At 42.6% G+C, this 22438-nt stretch overlaps 2 protein-coding genes across 2 annotated transcripts; both read right to left on the bottom strand.

The window, feature by feature from the left end:
• Positions 1–81: 81 nt before the first annotated feature.
• parp1 (poly (ADP-ribose) polymerase 1) lies at positions 82–9766 on the bottom strand. The gene is made up of 23 exons (XM_053444531.1): positions 9538–9766; positions 8332–8494; positions 7690–7805; positions 7386–7600; positions 6102–6192; positions 5892–6008; positions 5297–5473; positions 4921–5083; positions 4664–4804; positions 4298–4537; positions 4138–4203; positions 3915–4047; positions 3539–3734; positions 3314–3442; positions 2828–2911; positions 2592–2714; positions 2354–2482; positions 2172–2270; positions 1910–2062; positions 1664–1791; positions 1494–1555; positions 1218–1332; positions 82–893 (listed from the first exon to the last, which is right to left on the bottom strand). The coding sequence occupies exons 1-23, from the start codon at positions 9658–9660 to the stop codon at positions 812–814; spliced, it is 3045 nt and encodes a 1014-aa protein (XP_053300506.1). The 5' UTR covers positions 9661–9766; the 3' UTR covers positions 82–811.
• Positions 9767–10879: 1113 nt separating this feature from the next.
• On the bottom strand, positions 10880–21825 carry si:dkey-206f10.1 (adenylate cyclase type 8). Its single transcript, XM_053444530.1, has 20 exons — positions 21670–21825; positions 19972–20709; positions 19459–19608; positions 19041–19171; positions 18754–18865; positions 18515–18642; positions 18233–18391; positions 17894–18128; positions 17283–17453; positions 17079–17179; positions 16177–16378; positions 15066–15158; positions 14713–14873; positions 14522–14603; positions 14232–14390; positions 13812–13958; positions 13473–13580; positions 13140–13254; positions 12742–12944; positions 10880–12191 (listed from the first exon to the last, which is right to left on the bottom strand). Exons 1-20 carry the CDS (start codon positions 21823–21825, stop codon positions 11982–11984), a joined length of 3561 nt encoding a protein of 1186 aa, XP_053300505.1. The 3' UTR covers positions 10880–11981.
• Positions 21826–22438: the final 613 nt, after the last annotated feature.

Here is a 22438-nt window from a genome sequence, read left to right as displayed (position 1 = left end):
GATTTGTGTTTTTCTCCCGCCGAGATAGAATTAGACTCCAACATATGCAGTACAAGAAAATACAATTTACCAAAACAGGTGTGACATTTTCTCTCAAATGTTTTATTTTGTTTGAGATAAGCATGAAAAAATCTCTAGGAAATAGTGTAGCACATGACGGCAGTTCTTTCTTTCACAGAATACTTTACATAAACATGAGCTAAGCTGTTTATTTTTTAACGTTCAGCAAGGAAGACGGCTTGTGAGACAACAAAACACACACATATATATACAGGTCAAACCTTGTTCAGTATCTTTGCGACCAAGTCTACAAAATGTTCGTCTCAGTGGCTGTTTTTAACGGAGGAACCTTTGCAACATGATTGATGTTTGATGCGTCTGACTGGACCAGAGCTATTCATTTTTGCAGTAATACGCCTACAGTTTTAAAAGAATGAAGAAATAAGACCCATCTCTTATTCAAGATAATCACGTGAGACAGAAAACTAGCATCTCAGACGTTCATCTCTAAACCAAAATCTTTCTATGTAGTATTCACCAAGCTTCAGCTTCTGTGCTGAGCTGTAATCTGCAGTCTTATGAGTCAGAATTAGGTATTTAAGTACCTAAAAAAACTAAGGACGTCTGCCGGCTAGTAAACCTGATAAAAGAGAAATAAAGTGACTAGAGATTTTCGATGACCATTGTAAAGGTTAGTGTGGCGTCACTCCTCTACCAAACATCTTCTGTTGCAGAGAATGAAGCCCGGGCGTTTGGAGGCAGCTGCGGTCTTTGTTTGTTTTTTCTGGAGGAAGTTCTGACACATCTCCTCTCACCACAGGGACGTCTGGTAGTTAAACTTGATCTTCAGGAGATACTTCATATTTACCTGCGCTACGTCATACACAATGTACCTGGAGGAGCAGCGGTTAAAGAAAACAAAAACAGTAATTGTTTCATACAAAGAACGCTGCTTTCACACATGCACAGAGCTCTTGACATTCTCCTGAATGTTGATGCGACAAATGTGAGACTCAAAATCTCAGGATGTGAAAGAGCTGCCTGACTCGTAGTAGACACCGATGAGGATGTCAACTTGGAAAGACAATGAGATTTGAGTTTTTGACTGTGCACTATGCACTACCGTTAAATAATTATTTGTATAGCGTAAAAATAAGAGGCACATAACAAAACTGTTTTCCAAAATCACACACAAGAAGATGAATATAAAAGGATACTCGTTGTAAAGTAGACTTGTGTCATCAATGTTAGTGTGGGTTCCTTTTCCCAGAGGCACTTGCACCCCGTCCAAAGTGACAGAAGCACTTGGATCAGGAGCAGATCTACCCAAACCTGAAAAGAAAGAGAGATGTTGGCAATTGGCTTTAAAAAATATTGAATTCTTCTTCACATTAATGGAGCATGGATATTTCCACTGATCGACTGATGCTATAATTTAAAATCATTACACATTTATTCTAAATTATATAATTGTGTTCACAACAGTTTCTCACCTTTAACACTGTGTTTGCCCTTAGGTACTTTAGTAACATGGGAGGCCTTCTTCAGTTCATGCCTGCAGAGAAAAAATAGATACATTTATCAACATCCCCCTCACAAACATTTTCAATGAGACACTAAAAAAGCTGAAATACAGGATATAAGAATTCAGATTATCACTCACATGTTGCCAAGGGCAACCTCAGCCAGTAGAAGGAGACCAGTAGGGTCTGACTGGGAGGTGTGACAGTAGTTTGCACTCTTGGACACCATATCCGCAAAGTACACACCTTTGCCAAACATGTAACCAGTCTAGAGAGAGAGAGAAGCACAGTCGTACGTTAGCAAATCAACTGTAAAAAATTAGATTTCTTATTTTTATTAATAAATAGCAGTGAATCTTGAACACAGTGTAATGAACACCACGCACCACTGGGGCCTCTGGGGGGGCGATACGAAGACCCTGAGACAAGATGCCAGCGTAGTTGGTGGCACGAGAACCGTGCCACAGTAGCTGGCGATTGTGTAGCTCCTCAAAGGGCCGGTACCTCTGGCGCTCGCCTTCACGGACAATTTTAAATATCTGAAAGAATACAAGTTGATAATTTATCACGTATAACAAAACAATTACACTGCGAGCATGACAGCAAATAAAATCTTCTTTAGATTCTTTTCTCCTAAAAGCGACTTACTTCTTGCACTTCCAGAGTGTAAGTGTTGTGTGTAGCAGCGTGGGTGTTCTTAACATATTGCGTAATGATCTCAGCCTCCCTCGTGGTCTTGTCAACAACCTGTAAAATAAACACATCAGATACTGTTGTCTCTGTCGTTCATAATCTCTAGAGCGACACACTGATTATTTAATAGGACAAACCTCAATCTTGGTTTTGAGTTTCTCATAGTTGATGTCGATGGGATCGCTCTCATTATCCTGGGCCCCTCCTCTTAGCAGACTGTACGCCACTTCAATATCCAACAGGTTGTCCAGCATCTGAACTTTAGCCTGACCACAGATGAATCCAAATGTATTAAACCATCCACATTTTAAATTCTGTGCTGGGATATTATTGAGATTGTAAAAAAAGAGGACTGAGCAGTATTTGTGCCCTTACTTGAATGTAGTCCAGGTTACTGAGCAATGGAGGTTTCTTCATGCCAAAGTCGTGAGGTATCAGGGTGTAAAAGCGATTGGAGAGATCCAGTATCTGCGACTCTGGCAGACTCTCCGACACAGCCTATGATGAAAAAGGAATAATATACTTAATGTTATAATTTGGATAATTGGCAGAGATATGGTCCAACGACAGACACTTGTCACAACTCTTTTTGAAGGTAGCCGGGTACCGACCTGCTGGACGTCAGTGAGGAGAGAGTACGCACTCTGGATCTGTCTCTTACTCAGCTTTCCAAGGGGCATCTTCTGGAGGTCAATCTGAAAACAGGAAATGTGATTTAAGCTTTGTGCAAGTAGAACACGTACAGGAATAATACACTCAATTTTGTGATGTTGATACAAAATGCTGTAAGCACAACGTACCTCTTTTAAAATGTTTTAATGAGCTGTAGCTGTTGAATCTTCTTATATTTACTGTTAGTTTTTAGGTAAGTGTAGACAAGGGAAAACTGACGATGCTGGAAGTCACATCTATTTGAGTCCATTATTTTAAATTATAAACAAACATCTCAACAAATGACCCTGCACCAACAAAGGATGTGATAAGATGAAGGCTGGTATTTATCAAAGCAACTGTCTACTGGGCAAAGACAATTTCCCTTTGGGTACAATAGGGAATATCTAATCTAATGTGGTTTCTTGCTCTTGTTGCTTTCTTACCTCGAACTCCACCATAGCCTTCTTCATGCTCTCCACATCAAAGATCATTTTGATCAGCTCCTGCACGGGTTTTTCGAGCTTGGACTTGGTACCAGCGCTGGCTGTCAGCCTCTTCACCGCCTCCTCGTCCTGCCCAGTAACATGAAGAATTACAAATAAAAGCCAGTTAGGTACAGTTCATACACTATGATATCTGCTGCATATTGTTTTTGTGTTGGTGTGTACCTGTCCGTAGTCGATCTCCAGCGGGTAGAATTTATTGGGATATTTGGTGAAGTTGGAGCAGCTCCAGGTGTTGCCCGTCTTCTCCTTGTACACAATCAGGAAGTTGTCCATTGCCGAGTTCTTATCATGAAACTTGTCCAGTTTGTTTCCTCCGATGGTTGTACCCACTCTGCCCCAGGACCTGAACACCCAGTACCTGCAGATAGATGGCCGAGACAGTCATGTTAGACTTTGGAGAGAGGTGAAGCAGCACTGCAGCCGATACATTCAAATATCATATAAACTGTAACAAGTCAGGTTTGTGTGTCGCTTCTCTTTTAGACCCTGAATATTTTTTCTACAGCCTCTGCACGAGGAACAAAATAGGTGACATTACCTTTTCTGTACATCATCCTCCAGCAGCTGCAGTTTATAGTAGGAATTAGTCCCCCTCACAATGTCCACCAGACCCAGTGTGGCACTGTACATCTTCCCGCTCTGCTCCAGGACATGAGCGCTGTTCTCAAGGCCTAAAAAAAAAATAAATAAGAAACACCAATTAAAGACAGAAGATAGAAAGGACAGAGATGATTTATTCAACGTAGGGTTCTCCCAAGTACCTGAATCTGGATCCACAGCAGCTCCTCCTTTAACTGTGAGCTTCATCTTCTTGGCTTTGCTACCGACTGTAATAATGCAGATTCAATTATTTAAAGAGAGACACATTAAAACTAGATCTAGCATGTAGATAAACAACCATCAGCAACATATATCCTTTACCTTCCTCCTGCTTCACTTTCCCTGTGCTCTTCGTAGCCAGCGCTCCAGACTTAGAGGCCGCGGAGGGAGCCGGAACCTCGACTTTGACCTCAGCGCCCCACGGAGAGATGGCGTGCAGGGAGACCAGTTCCTGAAGAGCTTTACCCGAAGACTGGATGTCTGTGAGGAAATCCTCAGAGACAACGCGCACGCCAGCGTCCCTAATTTCCTCCATTTTCTTAGTCATCTTCTCCACCTCCTCTGTGAGTCAGAAGTTGGCAAAGTTGAATTTTACATTATGATTCCAGGGTGGATAAATAAGTTGCACATGAATCATAAATAAATCATAATTTCTATGAATTATTCTCTTATTGATCGTCTACTCACTCTTGGTGCTGATGCAGAGCGAGGCCTTACTGCCTGTGCTGGTGATCTTTCCACCCAGCTCCTCCACAGCAGCCTTCAAATCGTCCTTGTTCTTGCTCAGCTTACCCACCCCCAACAGCTTCATGCCCGTCAGAGGTTTGCCTACGGGACAAAAAATTTAAAATCCCCAGATGACCATAAAGAGAAATCCACATCTAGGTAGATATTAATGGACATTGTCAGGATAGTAACATGCTCCTTCAGGTCTCTTCTCTCACCTGAAGGTGCTGCCTCTGGCAGTTGCTCGGTCGGGGCACTGGACGCACTCGCCAGAGGTTTGGCTTTGGTTGCTGCCACCGTTGGGCTGGGAGCCTCTTTGGGGTAGAGCCTGTCCTGTCGCTTGAACTTGAACTTTTTAAGGAAAGGAACCTCATTGAATTCCTGAAAAGACAAGGCAGGAGAGGAAATTGGTAGAAGTTAAATATAACTGGAATAATGGAATGTTTCTTAATTTTTGTGAGGATATCCTAACATCAGTCCTCCACAGGACAATCAGAGCACACTCTCAGCTACAGCATGACTATGACTAATGATACAAGCAGCTAGAAGTGTACTCTAAAAAGAGACAGAGAGTCCTGAAATGAGGTGACCTACCTTGGGGACGACCCAGTCCTGCCGTTCTGGTGTTGCCGATTTGTACACACACTTTGTCCAAGCTGAAATGTCCCCTGAACAGTAATAGGCATCACCCTTGAACACCAGCTGGCCCTTGCACTCCTTACAGGCCTCGAGAGCGCCAAAGGCCATACCGTCAGCCAGGCAGTCGACCACCTGTCAATCAAACAACACAATAAATGTATCTGTATTTTGCACAACAAGGGTTTTGGTAACAAATGTCATTTAAATAAAGTTTTAAATGTTTAACAAAAGACTGAATAACGTGACCTTTTTGTTCCACTTGTTTTGCTCTAAAGTAATAAAGCTGGATACCAAAATCTTCTTACATTTATTGTGAATGAATATTTCACACATGTATTTAAGTAAGCCTGGCTACAATAGACACAGCACTAACTTACAGATGGATTACAAACATAATTTTGTGATCTCATTAAACTTGAACCTTAAAATCTGATCTGAAAAGAATCTGTATTCATAGAAGTGATTTAAACATTTCTATCAAGATCTTTAATATTCAGAATACAGTGAGTATTTAAAACAACAGAAAATGAAAAGAGCTGAGGTCTCTTACATTGGTCTCTCCAGAGGGAACCTCCTGTCGGTTTGCAATCAGCAGCTCCTTCATATCGTTAATGGAACAAAATTTCCTCAGCTTGTCTTTGAGTCCCCAGACCAGCTGGCTCTGGTTCTGTGGACGCATGCAAACACACACATATCAAGTACATAATCTCCAAATATAGTGTGACATCATTCGTAAGTACAAAATAAAATAGAAAAGTACCTTCAATTGCTCCTCCAGCTTTTTTATCTCCTCCTCTTCCTCCTTCTTCTGTTTCTTCGACGCTCCATCCACCTCATCACCTTGACGCTTCCTGCAAGAGAAAACACAAGTTCAAAACTGTTTCAAACTTTGTTTCCAATTTAACTTTCTAATTGAGGTCAAACCAAGACAGCATTCGATGATCCATATTGTGAACAAACATGCCAGAATATGACACCTTCCTTTATTAAGTAAATTCATTAGGGTCCCTTCAGTTAATGGACAAACACAAGCTGGTGCATGTCTCTGCAGTCCCAGGCATCATCCACCCTGACAAGAAATATTTCCCAGCTCCTCATTAGACCAGTTACTCACCAGCATTCACATTTGAGTTAATAACCACCCAGTGGGAGTCGGTCTCATTCGAAAGACACAACAAACAGCCCTCATCTGACAATTAGTGAGATCATGAGGTAGAAAGGGATTTCTATCAAACAGTGTCTTATTTAAACATTAGATGTGATCGTTAATGTGAAGTCGGGGGTGAAGTAAATAAGTTCCCTGCTGTCAGCTAAGTGGTGATGGAATCCGTTGTTTCCTCAGTGACAATAACTAAACACTAGTGAGTGATTTGAGCTGTCTCATGCATTTTATTATAATTCGGAGATGTTAGGATTCTAAATGGATCCTTATTTCTCTCTTTAAGACAAAACTCTTTTTCTTTAAAGTAAAAACTCATCCCAACTGTCTTCACCTTTATTCACAACAACAGCTTCTGCGTCCTTGCATCTCCTTCTCCTCCCCCGACTGAAATTGGGATTTCCCCCAACGTCGCGTACATGACAGCTGAGCTCGTCATCGCCTTTCTTTCCACAGTCAGCAATTTACCCGTCTGTGGGACTAAACTTCGGGCTATGCACCATCACCATAATTCCCTTCCCCATCCATAACAGGTTCTTCTCATGAGTGTTTTAATGATGTTCACCCAAATCTCCATCCTCAGCTGACACTACGTGGCCACGTCCTGATGGCTTCTTGCAAAGCCATGCTGGTCATCTTCCCCACCCAGCTGCTGTCTACTCATCTGCCTTGTGCCTCTGATGCACTAGCACATGACCCCACACGACTCAGGCTACCATTTCTTTTTCTTGGTGGTGGACATGACCTACATGGTCTATTTCATCTTCTTCCTTTGTGTGCAAACACCCTGTGTGATCAAGTTTCTCCATCACGGCCAAATCTTTATCATGATCAATCGATGTGGCAATTCAAACATTATTAAGAATACCTCCTTGGTTATCTCACCCTTCAGATTTCACAGCAGGAAGCCTCTTCTTGAGCTCCTCCTTGTCTTCAGCCCGCAGTGCGTTGAAGCCCTTCAGCTGGGCAGCACTGTATTCAGGTTTGAAGACCAGCTCCTCCCTGCGGCTCACGAAACACGCTGTGTGGTACCAGCGGTCGATCAGTCCCAGCTGAGGCTTCTCTGCGTCCACTGTCTTCTTGGACACACGGATCTGATCCTGAAGGAAAGGCCAGAGCATCAGAAGATTTAGCAAAGCTTGTGGATATTGAATAACTATATCATGAAGACAGAAGTGATATAGTTAACCTTTTCTATTTTCTCCTCACAGCCTTTGCATTTGCTGCGGTTCGACTTGGCATACTCCACCGCAAAGTCATTCAGTGTCTTCTCCCCTTTAGCTCCACTCTTCTGATCTCCTTTTCCTACAAGAGGAAAATAAGTCAGTTTTCAAGTCAGCCATTAGCATCAAGCAATGAAAATCTACGTATGTGAAAAAAATATATTAATTTAAGTGTTTAGAAATCAACAAAATATTTGCTTCAAAATGAGACAGGCAGTTTATGTTATTTATGTTTGACTAATAAAAGTAAGTAAAGTCATCCAAGATGACAAATCTTCATATACGAGAATTTTTCACATTTGTTGTGACTTTCATTATATGGTGATGGTCATCTCTCCACCTTTTCAACAGGTATTTACAAACGCTAACTCTGTAATTTAATGAGAGCATAGTGCGTCTAGGTAAGAATGTAAAATGTTAAAGCGTATGTTTGCCAAACAGGGGGATGTAAAAGATGGCATCAGCTGCTCACGTGAGGAGCCTCAGATGTTGTGTAGCTAATTCATTGGCTTGACTGTTATCATACAGGCAAACTGGGGTTGTGTGTATGCGCGACATTTTTACAACACATAGAGATGTGAGTCAAACGCCTAAAGCCGAGTACCGACCTCCTGTCGCTCCACCGGTTTCAATGGCCTTCTTGACCTTCTCCTGGTCGTCCCAGCGGAGGTCAGAGTACCCGCCAATGTCCGCAGGGGACTGAGCTGCTGCTCGCAGCCAGAAGCAGGAGAAGTGGTGCCAGTGGGGAACCTTCCCATCAAACATTGGGGACTGGAGGACAGAGAAGAGAAAGAAATATATAAATATAAAGTAACGCCTTACTTTATACCGTTTGTTTACAGTGAACCAGTGCTGATGTGAGATGGGGACCTCCAAACATCACACACGAATGTGATATAATTCTGCCCCTGAACATATCTTTACAAACATCAGAGAAGTTAGTTCTGTAAACGTCTTATAAAACTTAAAACATTTATATCTCTTATATCTCATATATAAGCTCTTGTGCTTTTATAACTTTCTTTCTTTTCAATTTAATTTCTTACACTTTAAATGTCTTGGTTAACTTAAAATCTGTCCTCTTGTGTGTATTTATTTTTAATCTATATTTTATGTAAATCACTTAGAGCTGCAGTTCTCTGTGATTTGTGATTATGGGCGATATAAATAAAGTGGGATTGATTGAATACGTGGAGCTGCTCCACAGACCATGACTGAGGAGGCTTGACTGACATCAGCTTCTTTAGTTAATTAATTCCCTCGATAGGATCAGCAGACTAGCATCGCTGCAGTTTTTGTGACTTTATCTTCCCAGCAGAGAGGACTGGGCCATACAACTTAAGTTCAACATGCATCCACATGCGGATCAACACAGTGGGAAGGTCTACACATCACTGAACCTAAGGATCACACAATTGCCTTTCAACTTCAAAATAATAATACTGGGACAAATGTTATGATGATTATCGATATGAAAATATGTATGTTGATGCAACTTTAGACTGTATCGTGCAGCCTGGATGCAGATTCGAAGATGCACAGCAGCAGCAGGAAGAAGAGTCGTCCTTCTTGAAGAAAGGCTCCGTGTCTCTTTGTGATCAAACTCCACAGACAACGTCAGCCATTTAAATGCGAACGAGGGCCTAGAACCGCTGAACTCGCATGAACACTCACCCACGCTCCCCCCCTCTATGCTAACAGGCTAACAGCCTTGAATGAAACGAACGGAGCAGGTCCTGTTCGGCGGCGGAGAGGAGGAAGCTAGCAGGGCTGCGTTCTGCGTCGCGAGGCGGCTCCGTACGTCGCTGCCTCACCTGCACCATGATGGCCATCCTCAGCGAGTCCTTCGCGATGTTCTCTTTGCATTTCTTGCACGACGCCCGGCCGCTCTTGGCGTACTCGGCCCGGTACAGCTTGTCCTCCTGAGATTCCGCCATGGTTGTTCGACACGGAGAAGAGGACGAGACGAAGCTGCGAAGGAAACAGAAACTTTCCCACAGAGACACAAGCAGCGACCAGAGGACGAGCCCGCGTGTGAGTGAGGAGGGGGAGAGGTCTCACTCTGCCCTCGTTTCCAGATACACATGCTCACCAGAGAGCGTCAGCAGCTCTCTCTCTCTCTCTCTCTCTCTCTCTCTCTCTCTCTCTCTCTCTCTCCTCTCTCTCTCTCTCTCTCTCTCTCTCTCTCTCTCTCTCTCTGAGACAGGGGAATCACCTTGTTTTATTTATAAATACATACATAAAATTGGGTTTTGTATGTATTTGAATCTATGTTGTGTTGTTGATTTATCCAGACTATATTACTACTACTACTACTACTACTACTACTAGTACTAATAACAATAATAATAGCAATGGGTAACAGTGAATAAGGGTCTCAGATTTATATCAGTGTTCACTCCTCCTTCTCTGTCAACTTGAGACTTGAAATGAACAAACAAACAAATAGATAAATAAAAACCAAGTCTCCTGAATATCTAATATTTTTGCCAACAGAAGCTTCAAACTAATACTGATATAATAAAGGAAGATGTTTTATTTACTTTTTTGCAAAAATTGGTGGATGAATTCAGATTTCTCCCCCCTAGAACTATATCCAGATAATATTTACATAATTTAACAACATTTGCTTTTTCCTTCTATTCTTGTGCAGTCGAATTATTCTCAATATTAGTAATCACTTCTATGGACTTGTGCTTCTATAATACATTATAAATATATATAATTATTAGTCATATAATAATTGCATTAGTTAGACTATTTATCCGCTTTGATAAGGAAATATAATTGAGTAATTTAAACACCAGTCGTCAGGTTCCTGCACAAAAAAAATCTGTGAAAGGTTCCTACTACCGAGTGAGCCATCTGTCATCATAGACGATCAGTGAGACGCCGTAGATTACCCGCGCTACTTTCAGTCACAACGAATCGAGCTAAGAAAACTCGTCCAGACCAGAGCCAACGAAAAGTATACAAATAAGAATAATATGACCCTCATATTTATTCTGCTGTTATCTCTCATTTATCTTTTTGTTTATGTCTATTTATATCTCTATGTTTCCCTCAGTGATCCTGAAGCTTTGACTGCAGTTTATTCGGTGAAGGATGAGTTGAGTTTAACATCATAAAATGAAAGTGAAACTCATTCAATTTCCTTGTTGTCACTGGTTTTATTCACAGAAATTGTACGCTATTAAAATGTCTTTATAAAAATCATTTAGAAAAATAAACACAACATACCTCAGAACAAATGAAAAAGAAAATGTGACTATTTTAAATTCCCAGCCCAGTATTTCTTTTTTTATAAACAATAAAATCAAAGGTATATTACAAACACTGATTAACACTTTTGGTAATTTACATTGTAAATGGTTAATGGATTTACAACCACAAACCTTTTGGGTTTTCCTACTTAAGATAAATTCTGATATTATCAGTTACTGAGTCAATCCCATAGAGGAAGTCAATCTTTACTTGGTTTTAACACGATGGCTTTAATATACACATCAGGAGTTCGATAAGAAGTATTATTATATCAAGAAAATGTGACCTTGGAGCTAAATGGCATCAACCTCTTTGCCGTATTTCTGGGTGTCTGGGTTCGAACCCCATGTGTGGGGATTTGTTTCTCCAGGTACTCCGGCCTACTTACAGGTTAGGTTGATTGCCTCTATGTATTTAAAATATGATGATATCCAGCGTTTAATCTACAACCAACAACCCCTGGCCCTAAGTCAGCTGGAACTGGCTTCACAGGATAAATTTGAATAGCTAATGGATCAATATATGAAAATAAAATAATGCGTGAACTCACAATATGAAATGTACTGCACTGTAAAAATCATGCATGATAATACAATGACAACACGAGTCAGTACAGGCCATTGGTAGTCTATGAAAGGTTGAGCTGGCTGATTTGAGGTAGTCTGTGATTTGGCTTTGAGGTCTGAGAAAAAGCAAAAGCAAATGTTGGCCTTTGTTCACTTCAAACTGAAATCACTGCTGCAGAGTTCTGGCGATGACGGAGTTCCCATGTAAGTGGCTTGAACACAAAACTGTCCAAAACCTTTATTATTTACATTTCCTAGATGACAGAGAAGCGGAGAAGGACCCAGTTATGGAAGGGGGGGAACTGGAACTTATGACCAGTGTGCAGCTAATTTCGGATATGGCAAAGGTGTGACATGAGGTTAAACCAGTGGAAACAATATGGCAGGTGGGGGTCCTCCTCTACCTGCTGTCATCTGACCCCTCAGCACTACAGGGTGCACGGCGCCAGACTGAAACCCCCGTTGACCTCTCTGATCTTCTCCCTGTTTCTGGCCTGCACCATACCAAACACCACTCCTGCCAGCGTCATGCGTCCTGCCGTGCGGGCCCCTGTGTGGCCATCTGTCACCACGTTGGCCATCTTACTGCGCATGGTGCTGATGAAATAGGTGCGGACTTTGCCCTGGCTCTCACTCACCTACAGGGACAGCAGCAGTCAACAACACAGGTTGGTTATTTCCACATTAAGTAACACAACACACACTGAGCAGGGATAAAATACATGTTGGCGTTTATTGGAGGCTGTGTGTTGTTTCTTTTCACCAGTGGGTGTCTCCCTTGTTCAAGTTGAGAGCTGCACTCTCCTGTTACCAGCTTTCACCTCCACTGACTGATCAGACCTTGTCTCATTCTGAAGTTATAGTTACAGATTGAGGAGAAAAGCATTTTGTCTCAGTAGAAAAAAAGGGTCACTCATAATATTAATCACAATTCAGGCCCCTGGTGCTATGCATGCTGGGTCATTATGGTGCCTTGTTTCCTTTTAGGTCAGTCTTATCCCACTGATGAACGTCCAAGTGCTCATGCTCCATTTCAGAATTTTACCGAACGTTATTTACATTGCACCTTTTCAGTAACACACATCCGTTCTCAATTTCCCTGTACTAATAAAGACTGAATTACAGTTAAATATTTAATGATCCAAGCAACAAACATACACAACCAGCCTCCATCTTTCCACTACTCACCCCTTTGACAAAGATTTCCCCACGGAACTCCAGCACAAAGCCCCATTCAGCCAGGATCCTCCTCGTGGCCTCAGGTACCTGTATGCGGCCGCTCACCCCTGTGCTGTCCATGCGACTGGCCAGGTTCACTGTCGACCCCCAGATGTCATACTGCGGCTTGGTGGCACCGATCACACCCGCCACCACCGGCCCATGGGCAATGCCTGTGTGAGTCCAACAAAGAAAACAATTTACTTGAGACTAAATTATATAACATTCGCGGCTGTAGGACACTAGGTATACTAGACAAGGGTGCATGTTATTTGTTTACACAAGTGTGTGCACGTTTGTGTGTGTGTGTGTGTGTGTGTGTGTGTGTGTGTGTGTGTGTGTGTGTGTGTGCAAGGTCAGCCATTTACCCACACGCAGTTGAAAGTTTTTGGCACACTGCCTGTTAATCTCTTTCAAGGTCTCCTGCATTGCCAACGCAAACAAAACCAGCTCGCTCAGGTGATTCCATTCATCTATGGACGCCTAAGAGAGAGAGAGAGATTCACACAGAGTTTGACACACAGAGAGAGAGAGAGAGAGAGAGAGAGAGAGAGAGAGAGAGAGAGAGAGAGAGAGAGAGAGAGAGAGAGAGAGAGAGAGAGAGAGAGAGAGAGAGAGAGAGAGAGAGAGAGAGAGAGAGAGGTGGAAGAATGGATTTATTAAAGCTGCTGCCAATGATTGAAGGACAAAACAAAATGAACGAGAGGATCTCCCACCTGGCCGTCTGGAGCTAAGCCAGAAGCCGCCATGTAGCAGCTCCCGATGGTCTTAATCTTCTCCACATAGTGGAAGTACGACTCCTCCAGCAACTTGGAGGAAGAAACACATAAAGATAAAGATACGATAATTATAAATCAATTAAAATTATTCCCATTTGTCCTTCGTTTTTATTCTTATCAGCCGAAGAGGAAGGTAAATACTGTTTCAACTGCTCTGATCGAGAACCAGGTACCAACTATTTCAACAAGTGACCCATTACCCTACAAAATATTTAGATACATGGTTAAGTCAATGATCTGAAACCCCTTTACATCGCTCACCTCATCAAAGCCAGCGATGATCTCATCGAGCAGTCGTAGGCAGTCCACTCCTTCGTGTCTGATTTCCTTCTGCTCAAAATACTCATTGAACCCAGCGATGGAGGCAAACATAACACCCACTTCATTGTAGGACTGGGAGTAAAGCTCCTGGAATGAAAATTATTTGATATACTGTAAGGTTTGGCAGGAAAATTCTAAAACATGTCTGCTAATATTTCAGCTCTTGTTCTCAAACACTAAGCGTTTCAACAAATCATAAGGAAATATACAAAAGATGTGGATTCTTTATCATTATGTCTTTGTTCTACCTTGATAAAGGCGTTGAACTCCAAATAATGTGAGAATAAATACATTTGCTCAGGAAGACTCCTGTGAACTCATTGTCAGAGTCAGAGATGGGGTCGGGGGTGTCTTTGGTACCTCGTCATTCTTGCTCCGGTCCAGGAAATGTCGGGCGACGTGCATCGGCAGGATGTTGTTTAACAAACACTCGTTGTGTTCCCGCAGCTCTCTCATGTCCTCCACTTCCTGTTGGGCCTGCAGACGCCACAGGAAGTCCAGTCTGGCAGTGGCTTCCCACTGGAGAAAAAAGAGTAGATAGATACACCATGTATTAGAGATCACCTGGTGTTATGCCTCATCTCGGTATTGTTCGGGTCTTAATATGAAGGATAGGGAAGTGATTCTATGACAATGAACAAACTAATCACCTGTCGTCCATTGTAGAAGACGGCAACAATAAACATCATCATGAAGATAATGGAGATTCCTTTCCTCCGGACATAATGAGACCTGTGCAGAAGTAAACGAAGAGAGGTGGAATATAGAGATGTAAACTATGGGTTATAAAATGGAAAATGACATTAAAGAGAAAGCAGGACAGTACATGCTCCACTCGGACCCTTGCTGCACATCGTGGCGTGCGAGCGAGAGGAAGGCCACGTGGATGAGGTAGGAGTACACGGCCACCGCCAGCAGCAAGACCGCCAGCTTCAGCAGGGAGTTCAGACGCAGAAACACGGCACAAGTGACCATGGCGATCACAACACTCAACACAAACACCTGAGGAAACATGAAAGTAGAGAAGAAGATGGAGCGACAGAGGATGAAAACAGAAATATAACACTGATTAAGTGGCTCGATGTTTGACCTATTTACTCAATGTAATTAGACCATTCCCACAAACCGGTGTCTGGTGTCCTGCACAATCCGTTAATACATAACCTCATTTGCGTAGGTAAAAATAAAACCCACCTCAGGGTAAGTGCAGACAGTGAGGGGACGCGAGGCTGTGTTAGTTCTGTCCATCTTGTCGGCCTCTCCTGTGCTCGCGAGAAGACACCAAACCTGCACCCAAGACACACAACATCAGCATAAAACCACTGACTGCAAACAAAAGGCCTAATGAAGCAGTGTCACAAGAAAGCAGATGCACATTTCTCATTTAAGACATACTCAAGATTTGAGCTGACGTTTGTGAGAATGAACCCGAGGACCTCTCCTGCCCTACGATGGGTTTCTCTAGTTGTCAGTTACATACTTGGACAAAACAGCAAAGAAAATCACTCATCGTCAATCATTAATTTAACACATCCTTAATGTTTTCAAAAGAGCCAGGTGACCACAGTTTCCACAATTCTGTTGTGCGATTTGTCAAGTAGGCCTGAAAACACAGTTTGCCTCCTTCAGCAGGGAGGTGTGACCTTCTTGTTTATCCACATGCATTTTAGAAGGGATCGTGAAAATAACATAACACAAAGCTACAGGGAGAGAGTCAGTGAATTCTTTGGAATGACCTGGTTTTCTGTATTAATAGCAAATGAAATGGTTAATGATTAGCATCTAAATTAGCAAACACAATGTGCTTAAGCTTGCAACACACAAACATGAATATTTATTGTGTTTTCTTAAATTAACCCATTAAACATCAACTGTGCTGGTGGAAAAGAAAGTGAACCCTTGGATTTAACTGGTCGAACATCCTCGGCCCCCAATTTAATAATTTCCCCTTTAACATTAGCTTTTGATGTTGTGAAGAATGGTTCACATACTTTTCCAGTCTGCATTGTGAATGTTATTATAATCTATTTGACATGGATACGATTCACACACTGATTTGTGTATCTGTAGCTCAATAGTTTGTGTTTCTTCACTTTTGTAACATAGATACAAATTTGACAATTTTCAAGACAGTTTAAACATAAATGCAGATATTTAAAGTGTTTACTTATGTTTTCTTGTTACACAAGTGCATCATAAATACGATCGAATGCTCTTTTAATTAGATTTACTTGTGTTCGAGGGGTTTATGAGGGTCAGTCATGCTACACAGCATGTGTGAAAGTTTGCATATTCACTGTCTCACCATGTCAGTGGAGGCCAAGCCAAAGTTGATGAGGATGGCGGTGAGGGTGAGCAGGTTGCGGGCGCTGTTGTTCTCATGGATCCAGCAGCAGAGGTGTTGCAGCGCAGCAGGAGCCCACTTGAACTCTTCAGCCAGGGCCAACAGCAGCAGCAGCATGTAGATCAGCAAGAAGACGGAAAACTGGAGGACGGCCGGGAACATCCTTGAGAGGAAGAATGAGGGAGGAGGACAAGAGGCCGAAGGGAGTGAGGTGAGGGAGTGAAAACCTGCTCATGACACCAAAGTAAAATATACTACACATAGTAAATTTTTTATTACAAAGGTGTAAATATTTTCGGTGAGAAAGATATAACTCATCATCTTCATAAAGATAATGTGTTGTAACTTATTTTATCTTGGAGCATTACTCTGCATGAGCAAAGATGACAGAGCATCTGATGGCAGGATTAAGCAAAAAGATTCTGCCCGGATTATGATGGAAATTTGTGGAAGGATGTGATACGCTTCAAGAAAGAAACCATAAAATGTTGGTGTAGATCCAGGATTTCTTTGACCTTTTTTTAACTTTGTGAGATGGATTGTTTTTGGAAGTTTTCACAATTTAATAATTCATGGATCTTGATGAAAAAAATCTGGTGAAGTAAATAACTTTACTCACCCTAACCCACTAACCTTTACACACAGTAAATTTTGTGCAGCTTCATCAAATCTAATTGGGTATACGCCCTCCTGAGTGTTATTCTAGTTCACTTGTTGTTGTTGGTTTAGAGGGGAAATGTTGATGATTACTATTTATTTAGAGTTTAGGTATAAATATATGGGAATATATGAACCATTCAAACCTGATAAACCCCTTATAAATGGAATGCAGCCCTGACTGGACAAGGCTGGTGTTTTCCTACCTGGGAGCCGGGATGAGGGCCTGGGCAGCCATGAGAAACAGGAGCATGATGAAGGAGCAGACCAAGTTGGAGTTGAACATTTCGTCTCTCATCTGGAAGAACTGGACAAACCAAAAGACATCAAATAAACATCACCATGACATTTCAGGTACCTGTAGACGAACGCATGACTTTCCTGCCTGACTCTCCCCCGGCCCTGCTTACCATGTCCTCGATGTGCGTGTCCTTGAACACCAGGGTGAGCGGGGTGATGTGCTCCTTGTGCATACGCTCACTGCTGCGAACCTCGATAGCATGTTGGATGCGTTTGTTGATCTCTTTGGAGGTCGACAGCCATATGTTGGGCAGCGAGCCGTTTGTAAAGGAAGCCAGGATCTACAGTAAGGAAAGAAAATGGGATGGAATTTATGATGTCCCGTTCTCTTTCTGCTTACTTAAGAGTGAGAAACTGCAGTGTGCTGCCATAAAGCTGATTAACGCCTTGGAAGTGCAAACAATCGTTAAATCATTGTTTTACGGCGGCAGATCTGATCAATGCTTTACGTCTGGTTTCCATCTTCTTCCCAGCAGATAACATCAAGAGCATAAAAATAATTGGTGACTCTGTCTCTGTATTGGCCCCTTTGCAATGGTTTGAACCTTCTTATAAAGACAGGTCTGTTGTGGGATTTTCACATATCCCTCACAAAGGCGTGAGGTTGATCAGTTCATATTTTCTGCTATAAATAATCGATTGTTATTCGAATCAAAACCATTTTTAGTGTATGACACCAAGCACACAATGATATCCCTCTTTGTTGTACCCCAGCACCTACACTGTTCATGTCAATGGCGTTCCCGAAAGGCATCTCCGGGTTCCACGTTCGGTTCGTTTTAAGGACTCTGGGCGGCTCGGCGTGGTCAACCTTGTCCTTTCCCTCCTGAGGGCAGATCAGGAAAGTGTCGATGTTGTGCCGCCTTAGAAACTCGTTCCTGTCGCGGCCATGGCCATCCTCTGTCTTGTAGGTGCCCTGTAGACTGTCCAGAGTCGCCCTGGAGATGTGGATGCGTCTGGGTGATGGAGAAGAGGAAGGATTGGTGGAAATGTGGAGGAGCAGGAAGTGGAGAGGGGTTGTCCATTTTTATATAGAGTTGGGACCAGCAGGGACACTCACCCTGGTATTCCCCCGGCCTCCAGCATGTTGGCGATGCTCACGTCCCAGGACCAGACGTCAAACTGCCATTTCTGTAGCCCCAGAACTCCACATAGAACAGAGCCTGTGTGGATCCCAATCCTCATGTCCATGTCAAACTTTAACTGCTTCCGCACATCCCTGGTGTTGGTGGAAAGTCAAGGTTAGAATGGAATAACCACATTGTTTGAATTGTTTTGTGATAGATCATCATATTTCACAGGTAACTTTGACAGTTCAATTCAGTATTCAGGGTCGGCTGACCGTATAGTGCTGATCATAGCCAGGCCCATCTCCACACAGTACCGGGCATGGGCCGGCTGTGGCTCAGGGACACCTGACACACAGTAGTAACAGTCTCCCAGTATCTTGATTCGCAGGCAGTGGTGATCCTGTCGTGAGAGAAGAAACCAGGGAAGTTAGAATGTTACTTTATTCCAAAATATATAACCTGTTCTCTATGATAAATAGCTAAATGAAATAAAATGTGTTGAGGGTTTTACCTCTGCCAGACGGTCAAAGCGTCCAAAGAGCTCGTTGAGGGTTCGCACCAGATCCTGAGCCGACAGGTTCATGGACAATAGAGTGAAGCCCTTGATGTCTGCAAATAGGATGCTGAAGAGAGGAGAGATGACTGTGTAAGAAAGAATTCCAATGAACACATTCAAGTCACTGTCCAGTTTCTTGTCAACCTGTCAACACATGTAAGACTTATTGTAAATCAAAGTGTTAAATAGATATGTATAAGCCTTGTTAATTCTACTGTGTGTGTGTCTGTGTGTGTGTGTACCTGACGTCTTTGTACTGGTGTATATAGATCTTGTGAAACTCCTGAGGATTGAGTTCATCTTCCAAAGAGCTCATGTCAGCGATCATCTCCAAGGCAACAAAGCGAGGCAGGATTGACAGCACCAGACGCTCCTGTTTGCCGACACAATAATCCCGTGATTTAACCAGCAGACACTCTGTTTGCATTTCACAAGAGATTTCGAGAAACCTCTTATCCTGAGTGCGAAATACCTGATTGACACTTGAGACCCCCTGAAACAGCCAAATTCGGGGGGTTCTCTGGAAAGTGGACCCCCCGATTGCCCCTGAGTATTTAGCACACTGATTTTATCCCTCCATCTTAAAAGTAATAACAGTCTACAGCCGTCTTAATAAATTATGTCTGTGTCTACATGTACCTCCAAGATGGCCGCCCTCACCTGTCTTTGGTTCTCTTGCTCTAGTTTGAGGCGACCCTGAATGCAGCGCCGTGTCTCCAGGAAAACCTGCCTCTGGGCGTGATCTGTCAAGTAGTGGATAAACAGGCCGGCTGTATTCATGCCCAGGTACAGCAGGCCTTTGGCAAACACCTGCATCCAAGTGAGAAAATATTGTTCACTTTTGTTCACGTTTTCAAACCGGGAACATCCAAAACATCTAAGTACAATAAAAGGCTTATAGCAATGCAAGTATCAAATCGAAATTATAGATAAAACATATCTTGATCTGAAGGTTTCTTTTTAAAAGAGTGTTCACACTGAGATTTTACTTTCTAAGCCAATGTTTACAATCTTATAACACTCAAAAACATTTGAGTGTTACATTTAAAGCATTGTCTAGTAAAGGAGCAACATCTGGATTGATAATGAATAATCCAAAATAATATGAGACATAACACTGTAATATCAATATGAGAAACAATAGTTTTACAGGCAATCAGTTTATTTACTCACCTTTCTCAAGAGCATTGCATCATTGTAGTAGTGCACTATCTCCACCAGAAGGTACAGCACTGAGGTAAGGGAGCCGGCGCACATGGCCCACAGCAGAGGTAAGGGCAGCAGCGTGTATGTGGCGAACAGCGTGAACAAGACGTACCACGAAGAGTCTTTTTCTAGTCCGTATACCAGTCCTCCCAGCACCTGTGTGGTCTGCGATAGCCAGCTAGCCAGGCCAGCATAGTGGAGCCACCGCGGGGACAAGGAGTCTTTGCAGGTCAACACCACAATGCACAGTGCGATAGCGAACATCATGAAAAGGCCTGTCAGGCAGCCACGCACAGAGTCTATTAAATCCTCAGGGGCCAACGCCAGGTACAGAACCAACACGTGCAGCTTGGCCACAGCGTCGATTACGTTGGTGATAGCTAGAGAGTTGCGTCTCTGGTGAGAAGAGTGCTGCTGGTAGAGTTTCTCCAGGTCACGGGACTTGAAGGTGTGCCTCAGGGAGGGTATGTAGACCCCGTGAATAGTGCGGCCCCAGTGCACAAAGAAGTCGGCATCGCTGCCATAGTCACAACCGCCGAGGCTGCTGCGTGGACAGGTCGAGCCCCGGGGCTGGGAGGGGTGGACTCTGAATGTGGAGGAGCGACGTTTCGTGACCCCACGAGAGCCCTTGTTGCGGATTTGTCTGTTGATCTCCTCCATGTAGGCATCTGTCACACTTATTTTTTGTGCTGGTTCCACACCAACCTGTCACAACATAAAACCAGGAGCATTTACTGTAACATGTATAATTCCTGTTCTTTTTGCCAACTCTCATACCAGCCCTTTAAAAAGAGACCAGTGCAATGATATAGTAATGGCTTTATGGTTGGAAGCAAACACATTTTGACCATTTACAAAGTGTCTGTTTATCATATATGTGCTTTACACTCCTTTATAATCACTTGATTGCACTTTTGGACACTGATCTATGACAATTTCAAGGGTTGGCACTAGACCTGGGTGATGAGAAAATATCAAGAATAATACCAATTTAATTAATTCAATAGGTGTAAGTGTCAATCTCTGCCCATATAGAAGAGTCTAAAACCATAAACTTCCCTCAGGGCCAAAGTGTTCAAGCATAAAATAAATAATAATGTCACATTTATCTAAATAATGATCAATATGACTGATATGAACATTTGTATCTTCATATATGATTTGGCCATAACGCCCACCCCTGCTTGGCTCATCAGTAAAAAATTATTTTGTCACATTTTAGCCCATGAGGTTAGTTTGACTAGGTCAGGCGATATCTATATGTATCTATCAGTCTAATGTTGGCCACCATATCTTTACAGTTGAAGGGTATTTATTTCCATTTTCGGTGCAGCTTTAGCAGATTTTATTTGCAGCTATTTGTAAAATCAAAATTATACTAATCTATATGACACCTTAATTGACTAAATGTATTTTTTGGTTATTTGGGTGTATTGACACTTTACACACCGGTTACAGTGATGATCGATACTTGTGTGGTTTTGTAACCTATGTTCATGATGGCACTCACACATATCATCAGACAGTGCAGGTTACATTTTTGTCAGTTTGTGTTTCAAAGGTCAGATGTCATGTTTCAGTTCATACATTCTGCCTAGTCTTGTAGGGGAATGTGTACAAGAGAATGAAAAACAAAGATGTACAAACAACAGAGTGTGGGATCACCTGAGCGCTGAGCTCCTGCTGGATGATGATGTGTTTCACAGCATTCTGCCACAGCAACTTCTTCCGCCGCAGCCCGGGTGACAGGGAGGCCGTCAGGCAGGGCGGCTCGCACAGCCCCATAGGGGAAACCTGTGATGTCTCCGTGAAGGTCACCATGGTGTCGACCTCAGCTGACCAAGGCTGTTGGTCTCAGATCAGGAGGAAGAAGCAGCAGCCTGGAGCGGGAGCCGGAATGATGCAGGAAGTGAAAGAGCAGAAGATGGAGGCCAATGAGACTCACATCACTAAGACATTTCACGCTCTGACAGTAAATCTTTGACATGGTAAGTGGAATTTTATTTTTTGGTACATCACTGATAAAAATGCTCAGTTAACACTGTCAGCAGCCAACATTTTTTCGTATTTTAATGGGAAAACTTTCTTCACATTGGATTTCCTTGAGGCCACAGTTTGCTCATTTTGATACGTCTTCCTTACACTTTCCACACATAGTAACAGCAACAACCTCTGAACTTAAACTACAATAAAGGGGAATCTTTGTGTGAACACACTGCATGAGTTATTATTACAGCCCTTCACATGCTGTGAACGTTACACCAGCATGATATATTTTCAAATAAATGTTTCACCTTCCAAAAAAAACAACCTGTGCATCTTCTATGTTTAAAATATTTTATGCCCACAGGAGTAACAGTGCTGTATATAGTCAGACATGTTGGAAAAGGTCACCTGACCGGCTCCACGTGTTGAAACAGCGTGTGCCAGAAGA

Source organism: Pleuronectes platessa, chromosome 17 (genome assembly GCF_947347685.1).
Source record: "Pleuronectes platessa chromosome 17, fPlePla1.1, whole genome shotgun sequence".
Taxonomy (NCBI): Eukaryota; Metazoa; Chordata; class Actinopteri; order Pleuronectiformes; family Pleuronectidae; genus Pleuronectes; species Pleuronectes platessa.
The sequence above is the reverse complement of the archived record's forward strand: the minus strand, read 5'-3'. Positions and strand labels throughout refer to the sequence as shown.

Coding starts and splice junctions, on each gene's coding strand:
- parp1 (XM_053444531.1), bottom strand. CDS start 9,660: ATGGCGGAATCTCAGGAGGACAAGCTGTACCGGGCCGAGTACGCCAAG. Junction 5,084..5,296: donor AGGACTGGGTCGTCCCCAAG/GTAGGTCACCTC, acceptor TTGTCTTTTCAG/GAATTCAATGAGGTTCCTTT. Junction 4,204..4,297: donor GAAAGTGAAGCAGGAGGAAG/GTAAAGGATATA, acceptor GCATTATTACAG/TCGGTAGCAAAGCCAAGAAG.
- si:dkey-206f10.1 (XM_053444530.1), bottom strand. CDS start 21,825: ATGGTGACCTTCACGGAGACATCACAGGTTTCCCCTATGGGGCTGTGC. Junction 17,454..17,893: donor ACGCCATTGACATGAACAGT/GTAGGTGCTGGG, acceptor TCCTTACTGTAG/ATCCTGGCTTCCTTTACAAA. Junction 12,192..12,741: donor GGGAAATCTTTGTCAAAGGG/GTGAGTAGTGGA, acceptor CTGTCCCTGTAG/GTGAGTGAGAGCCAGGGCAA.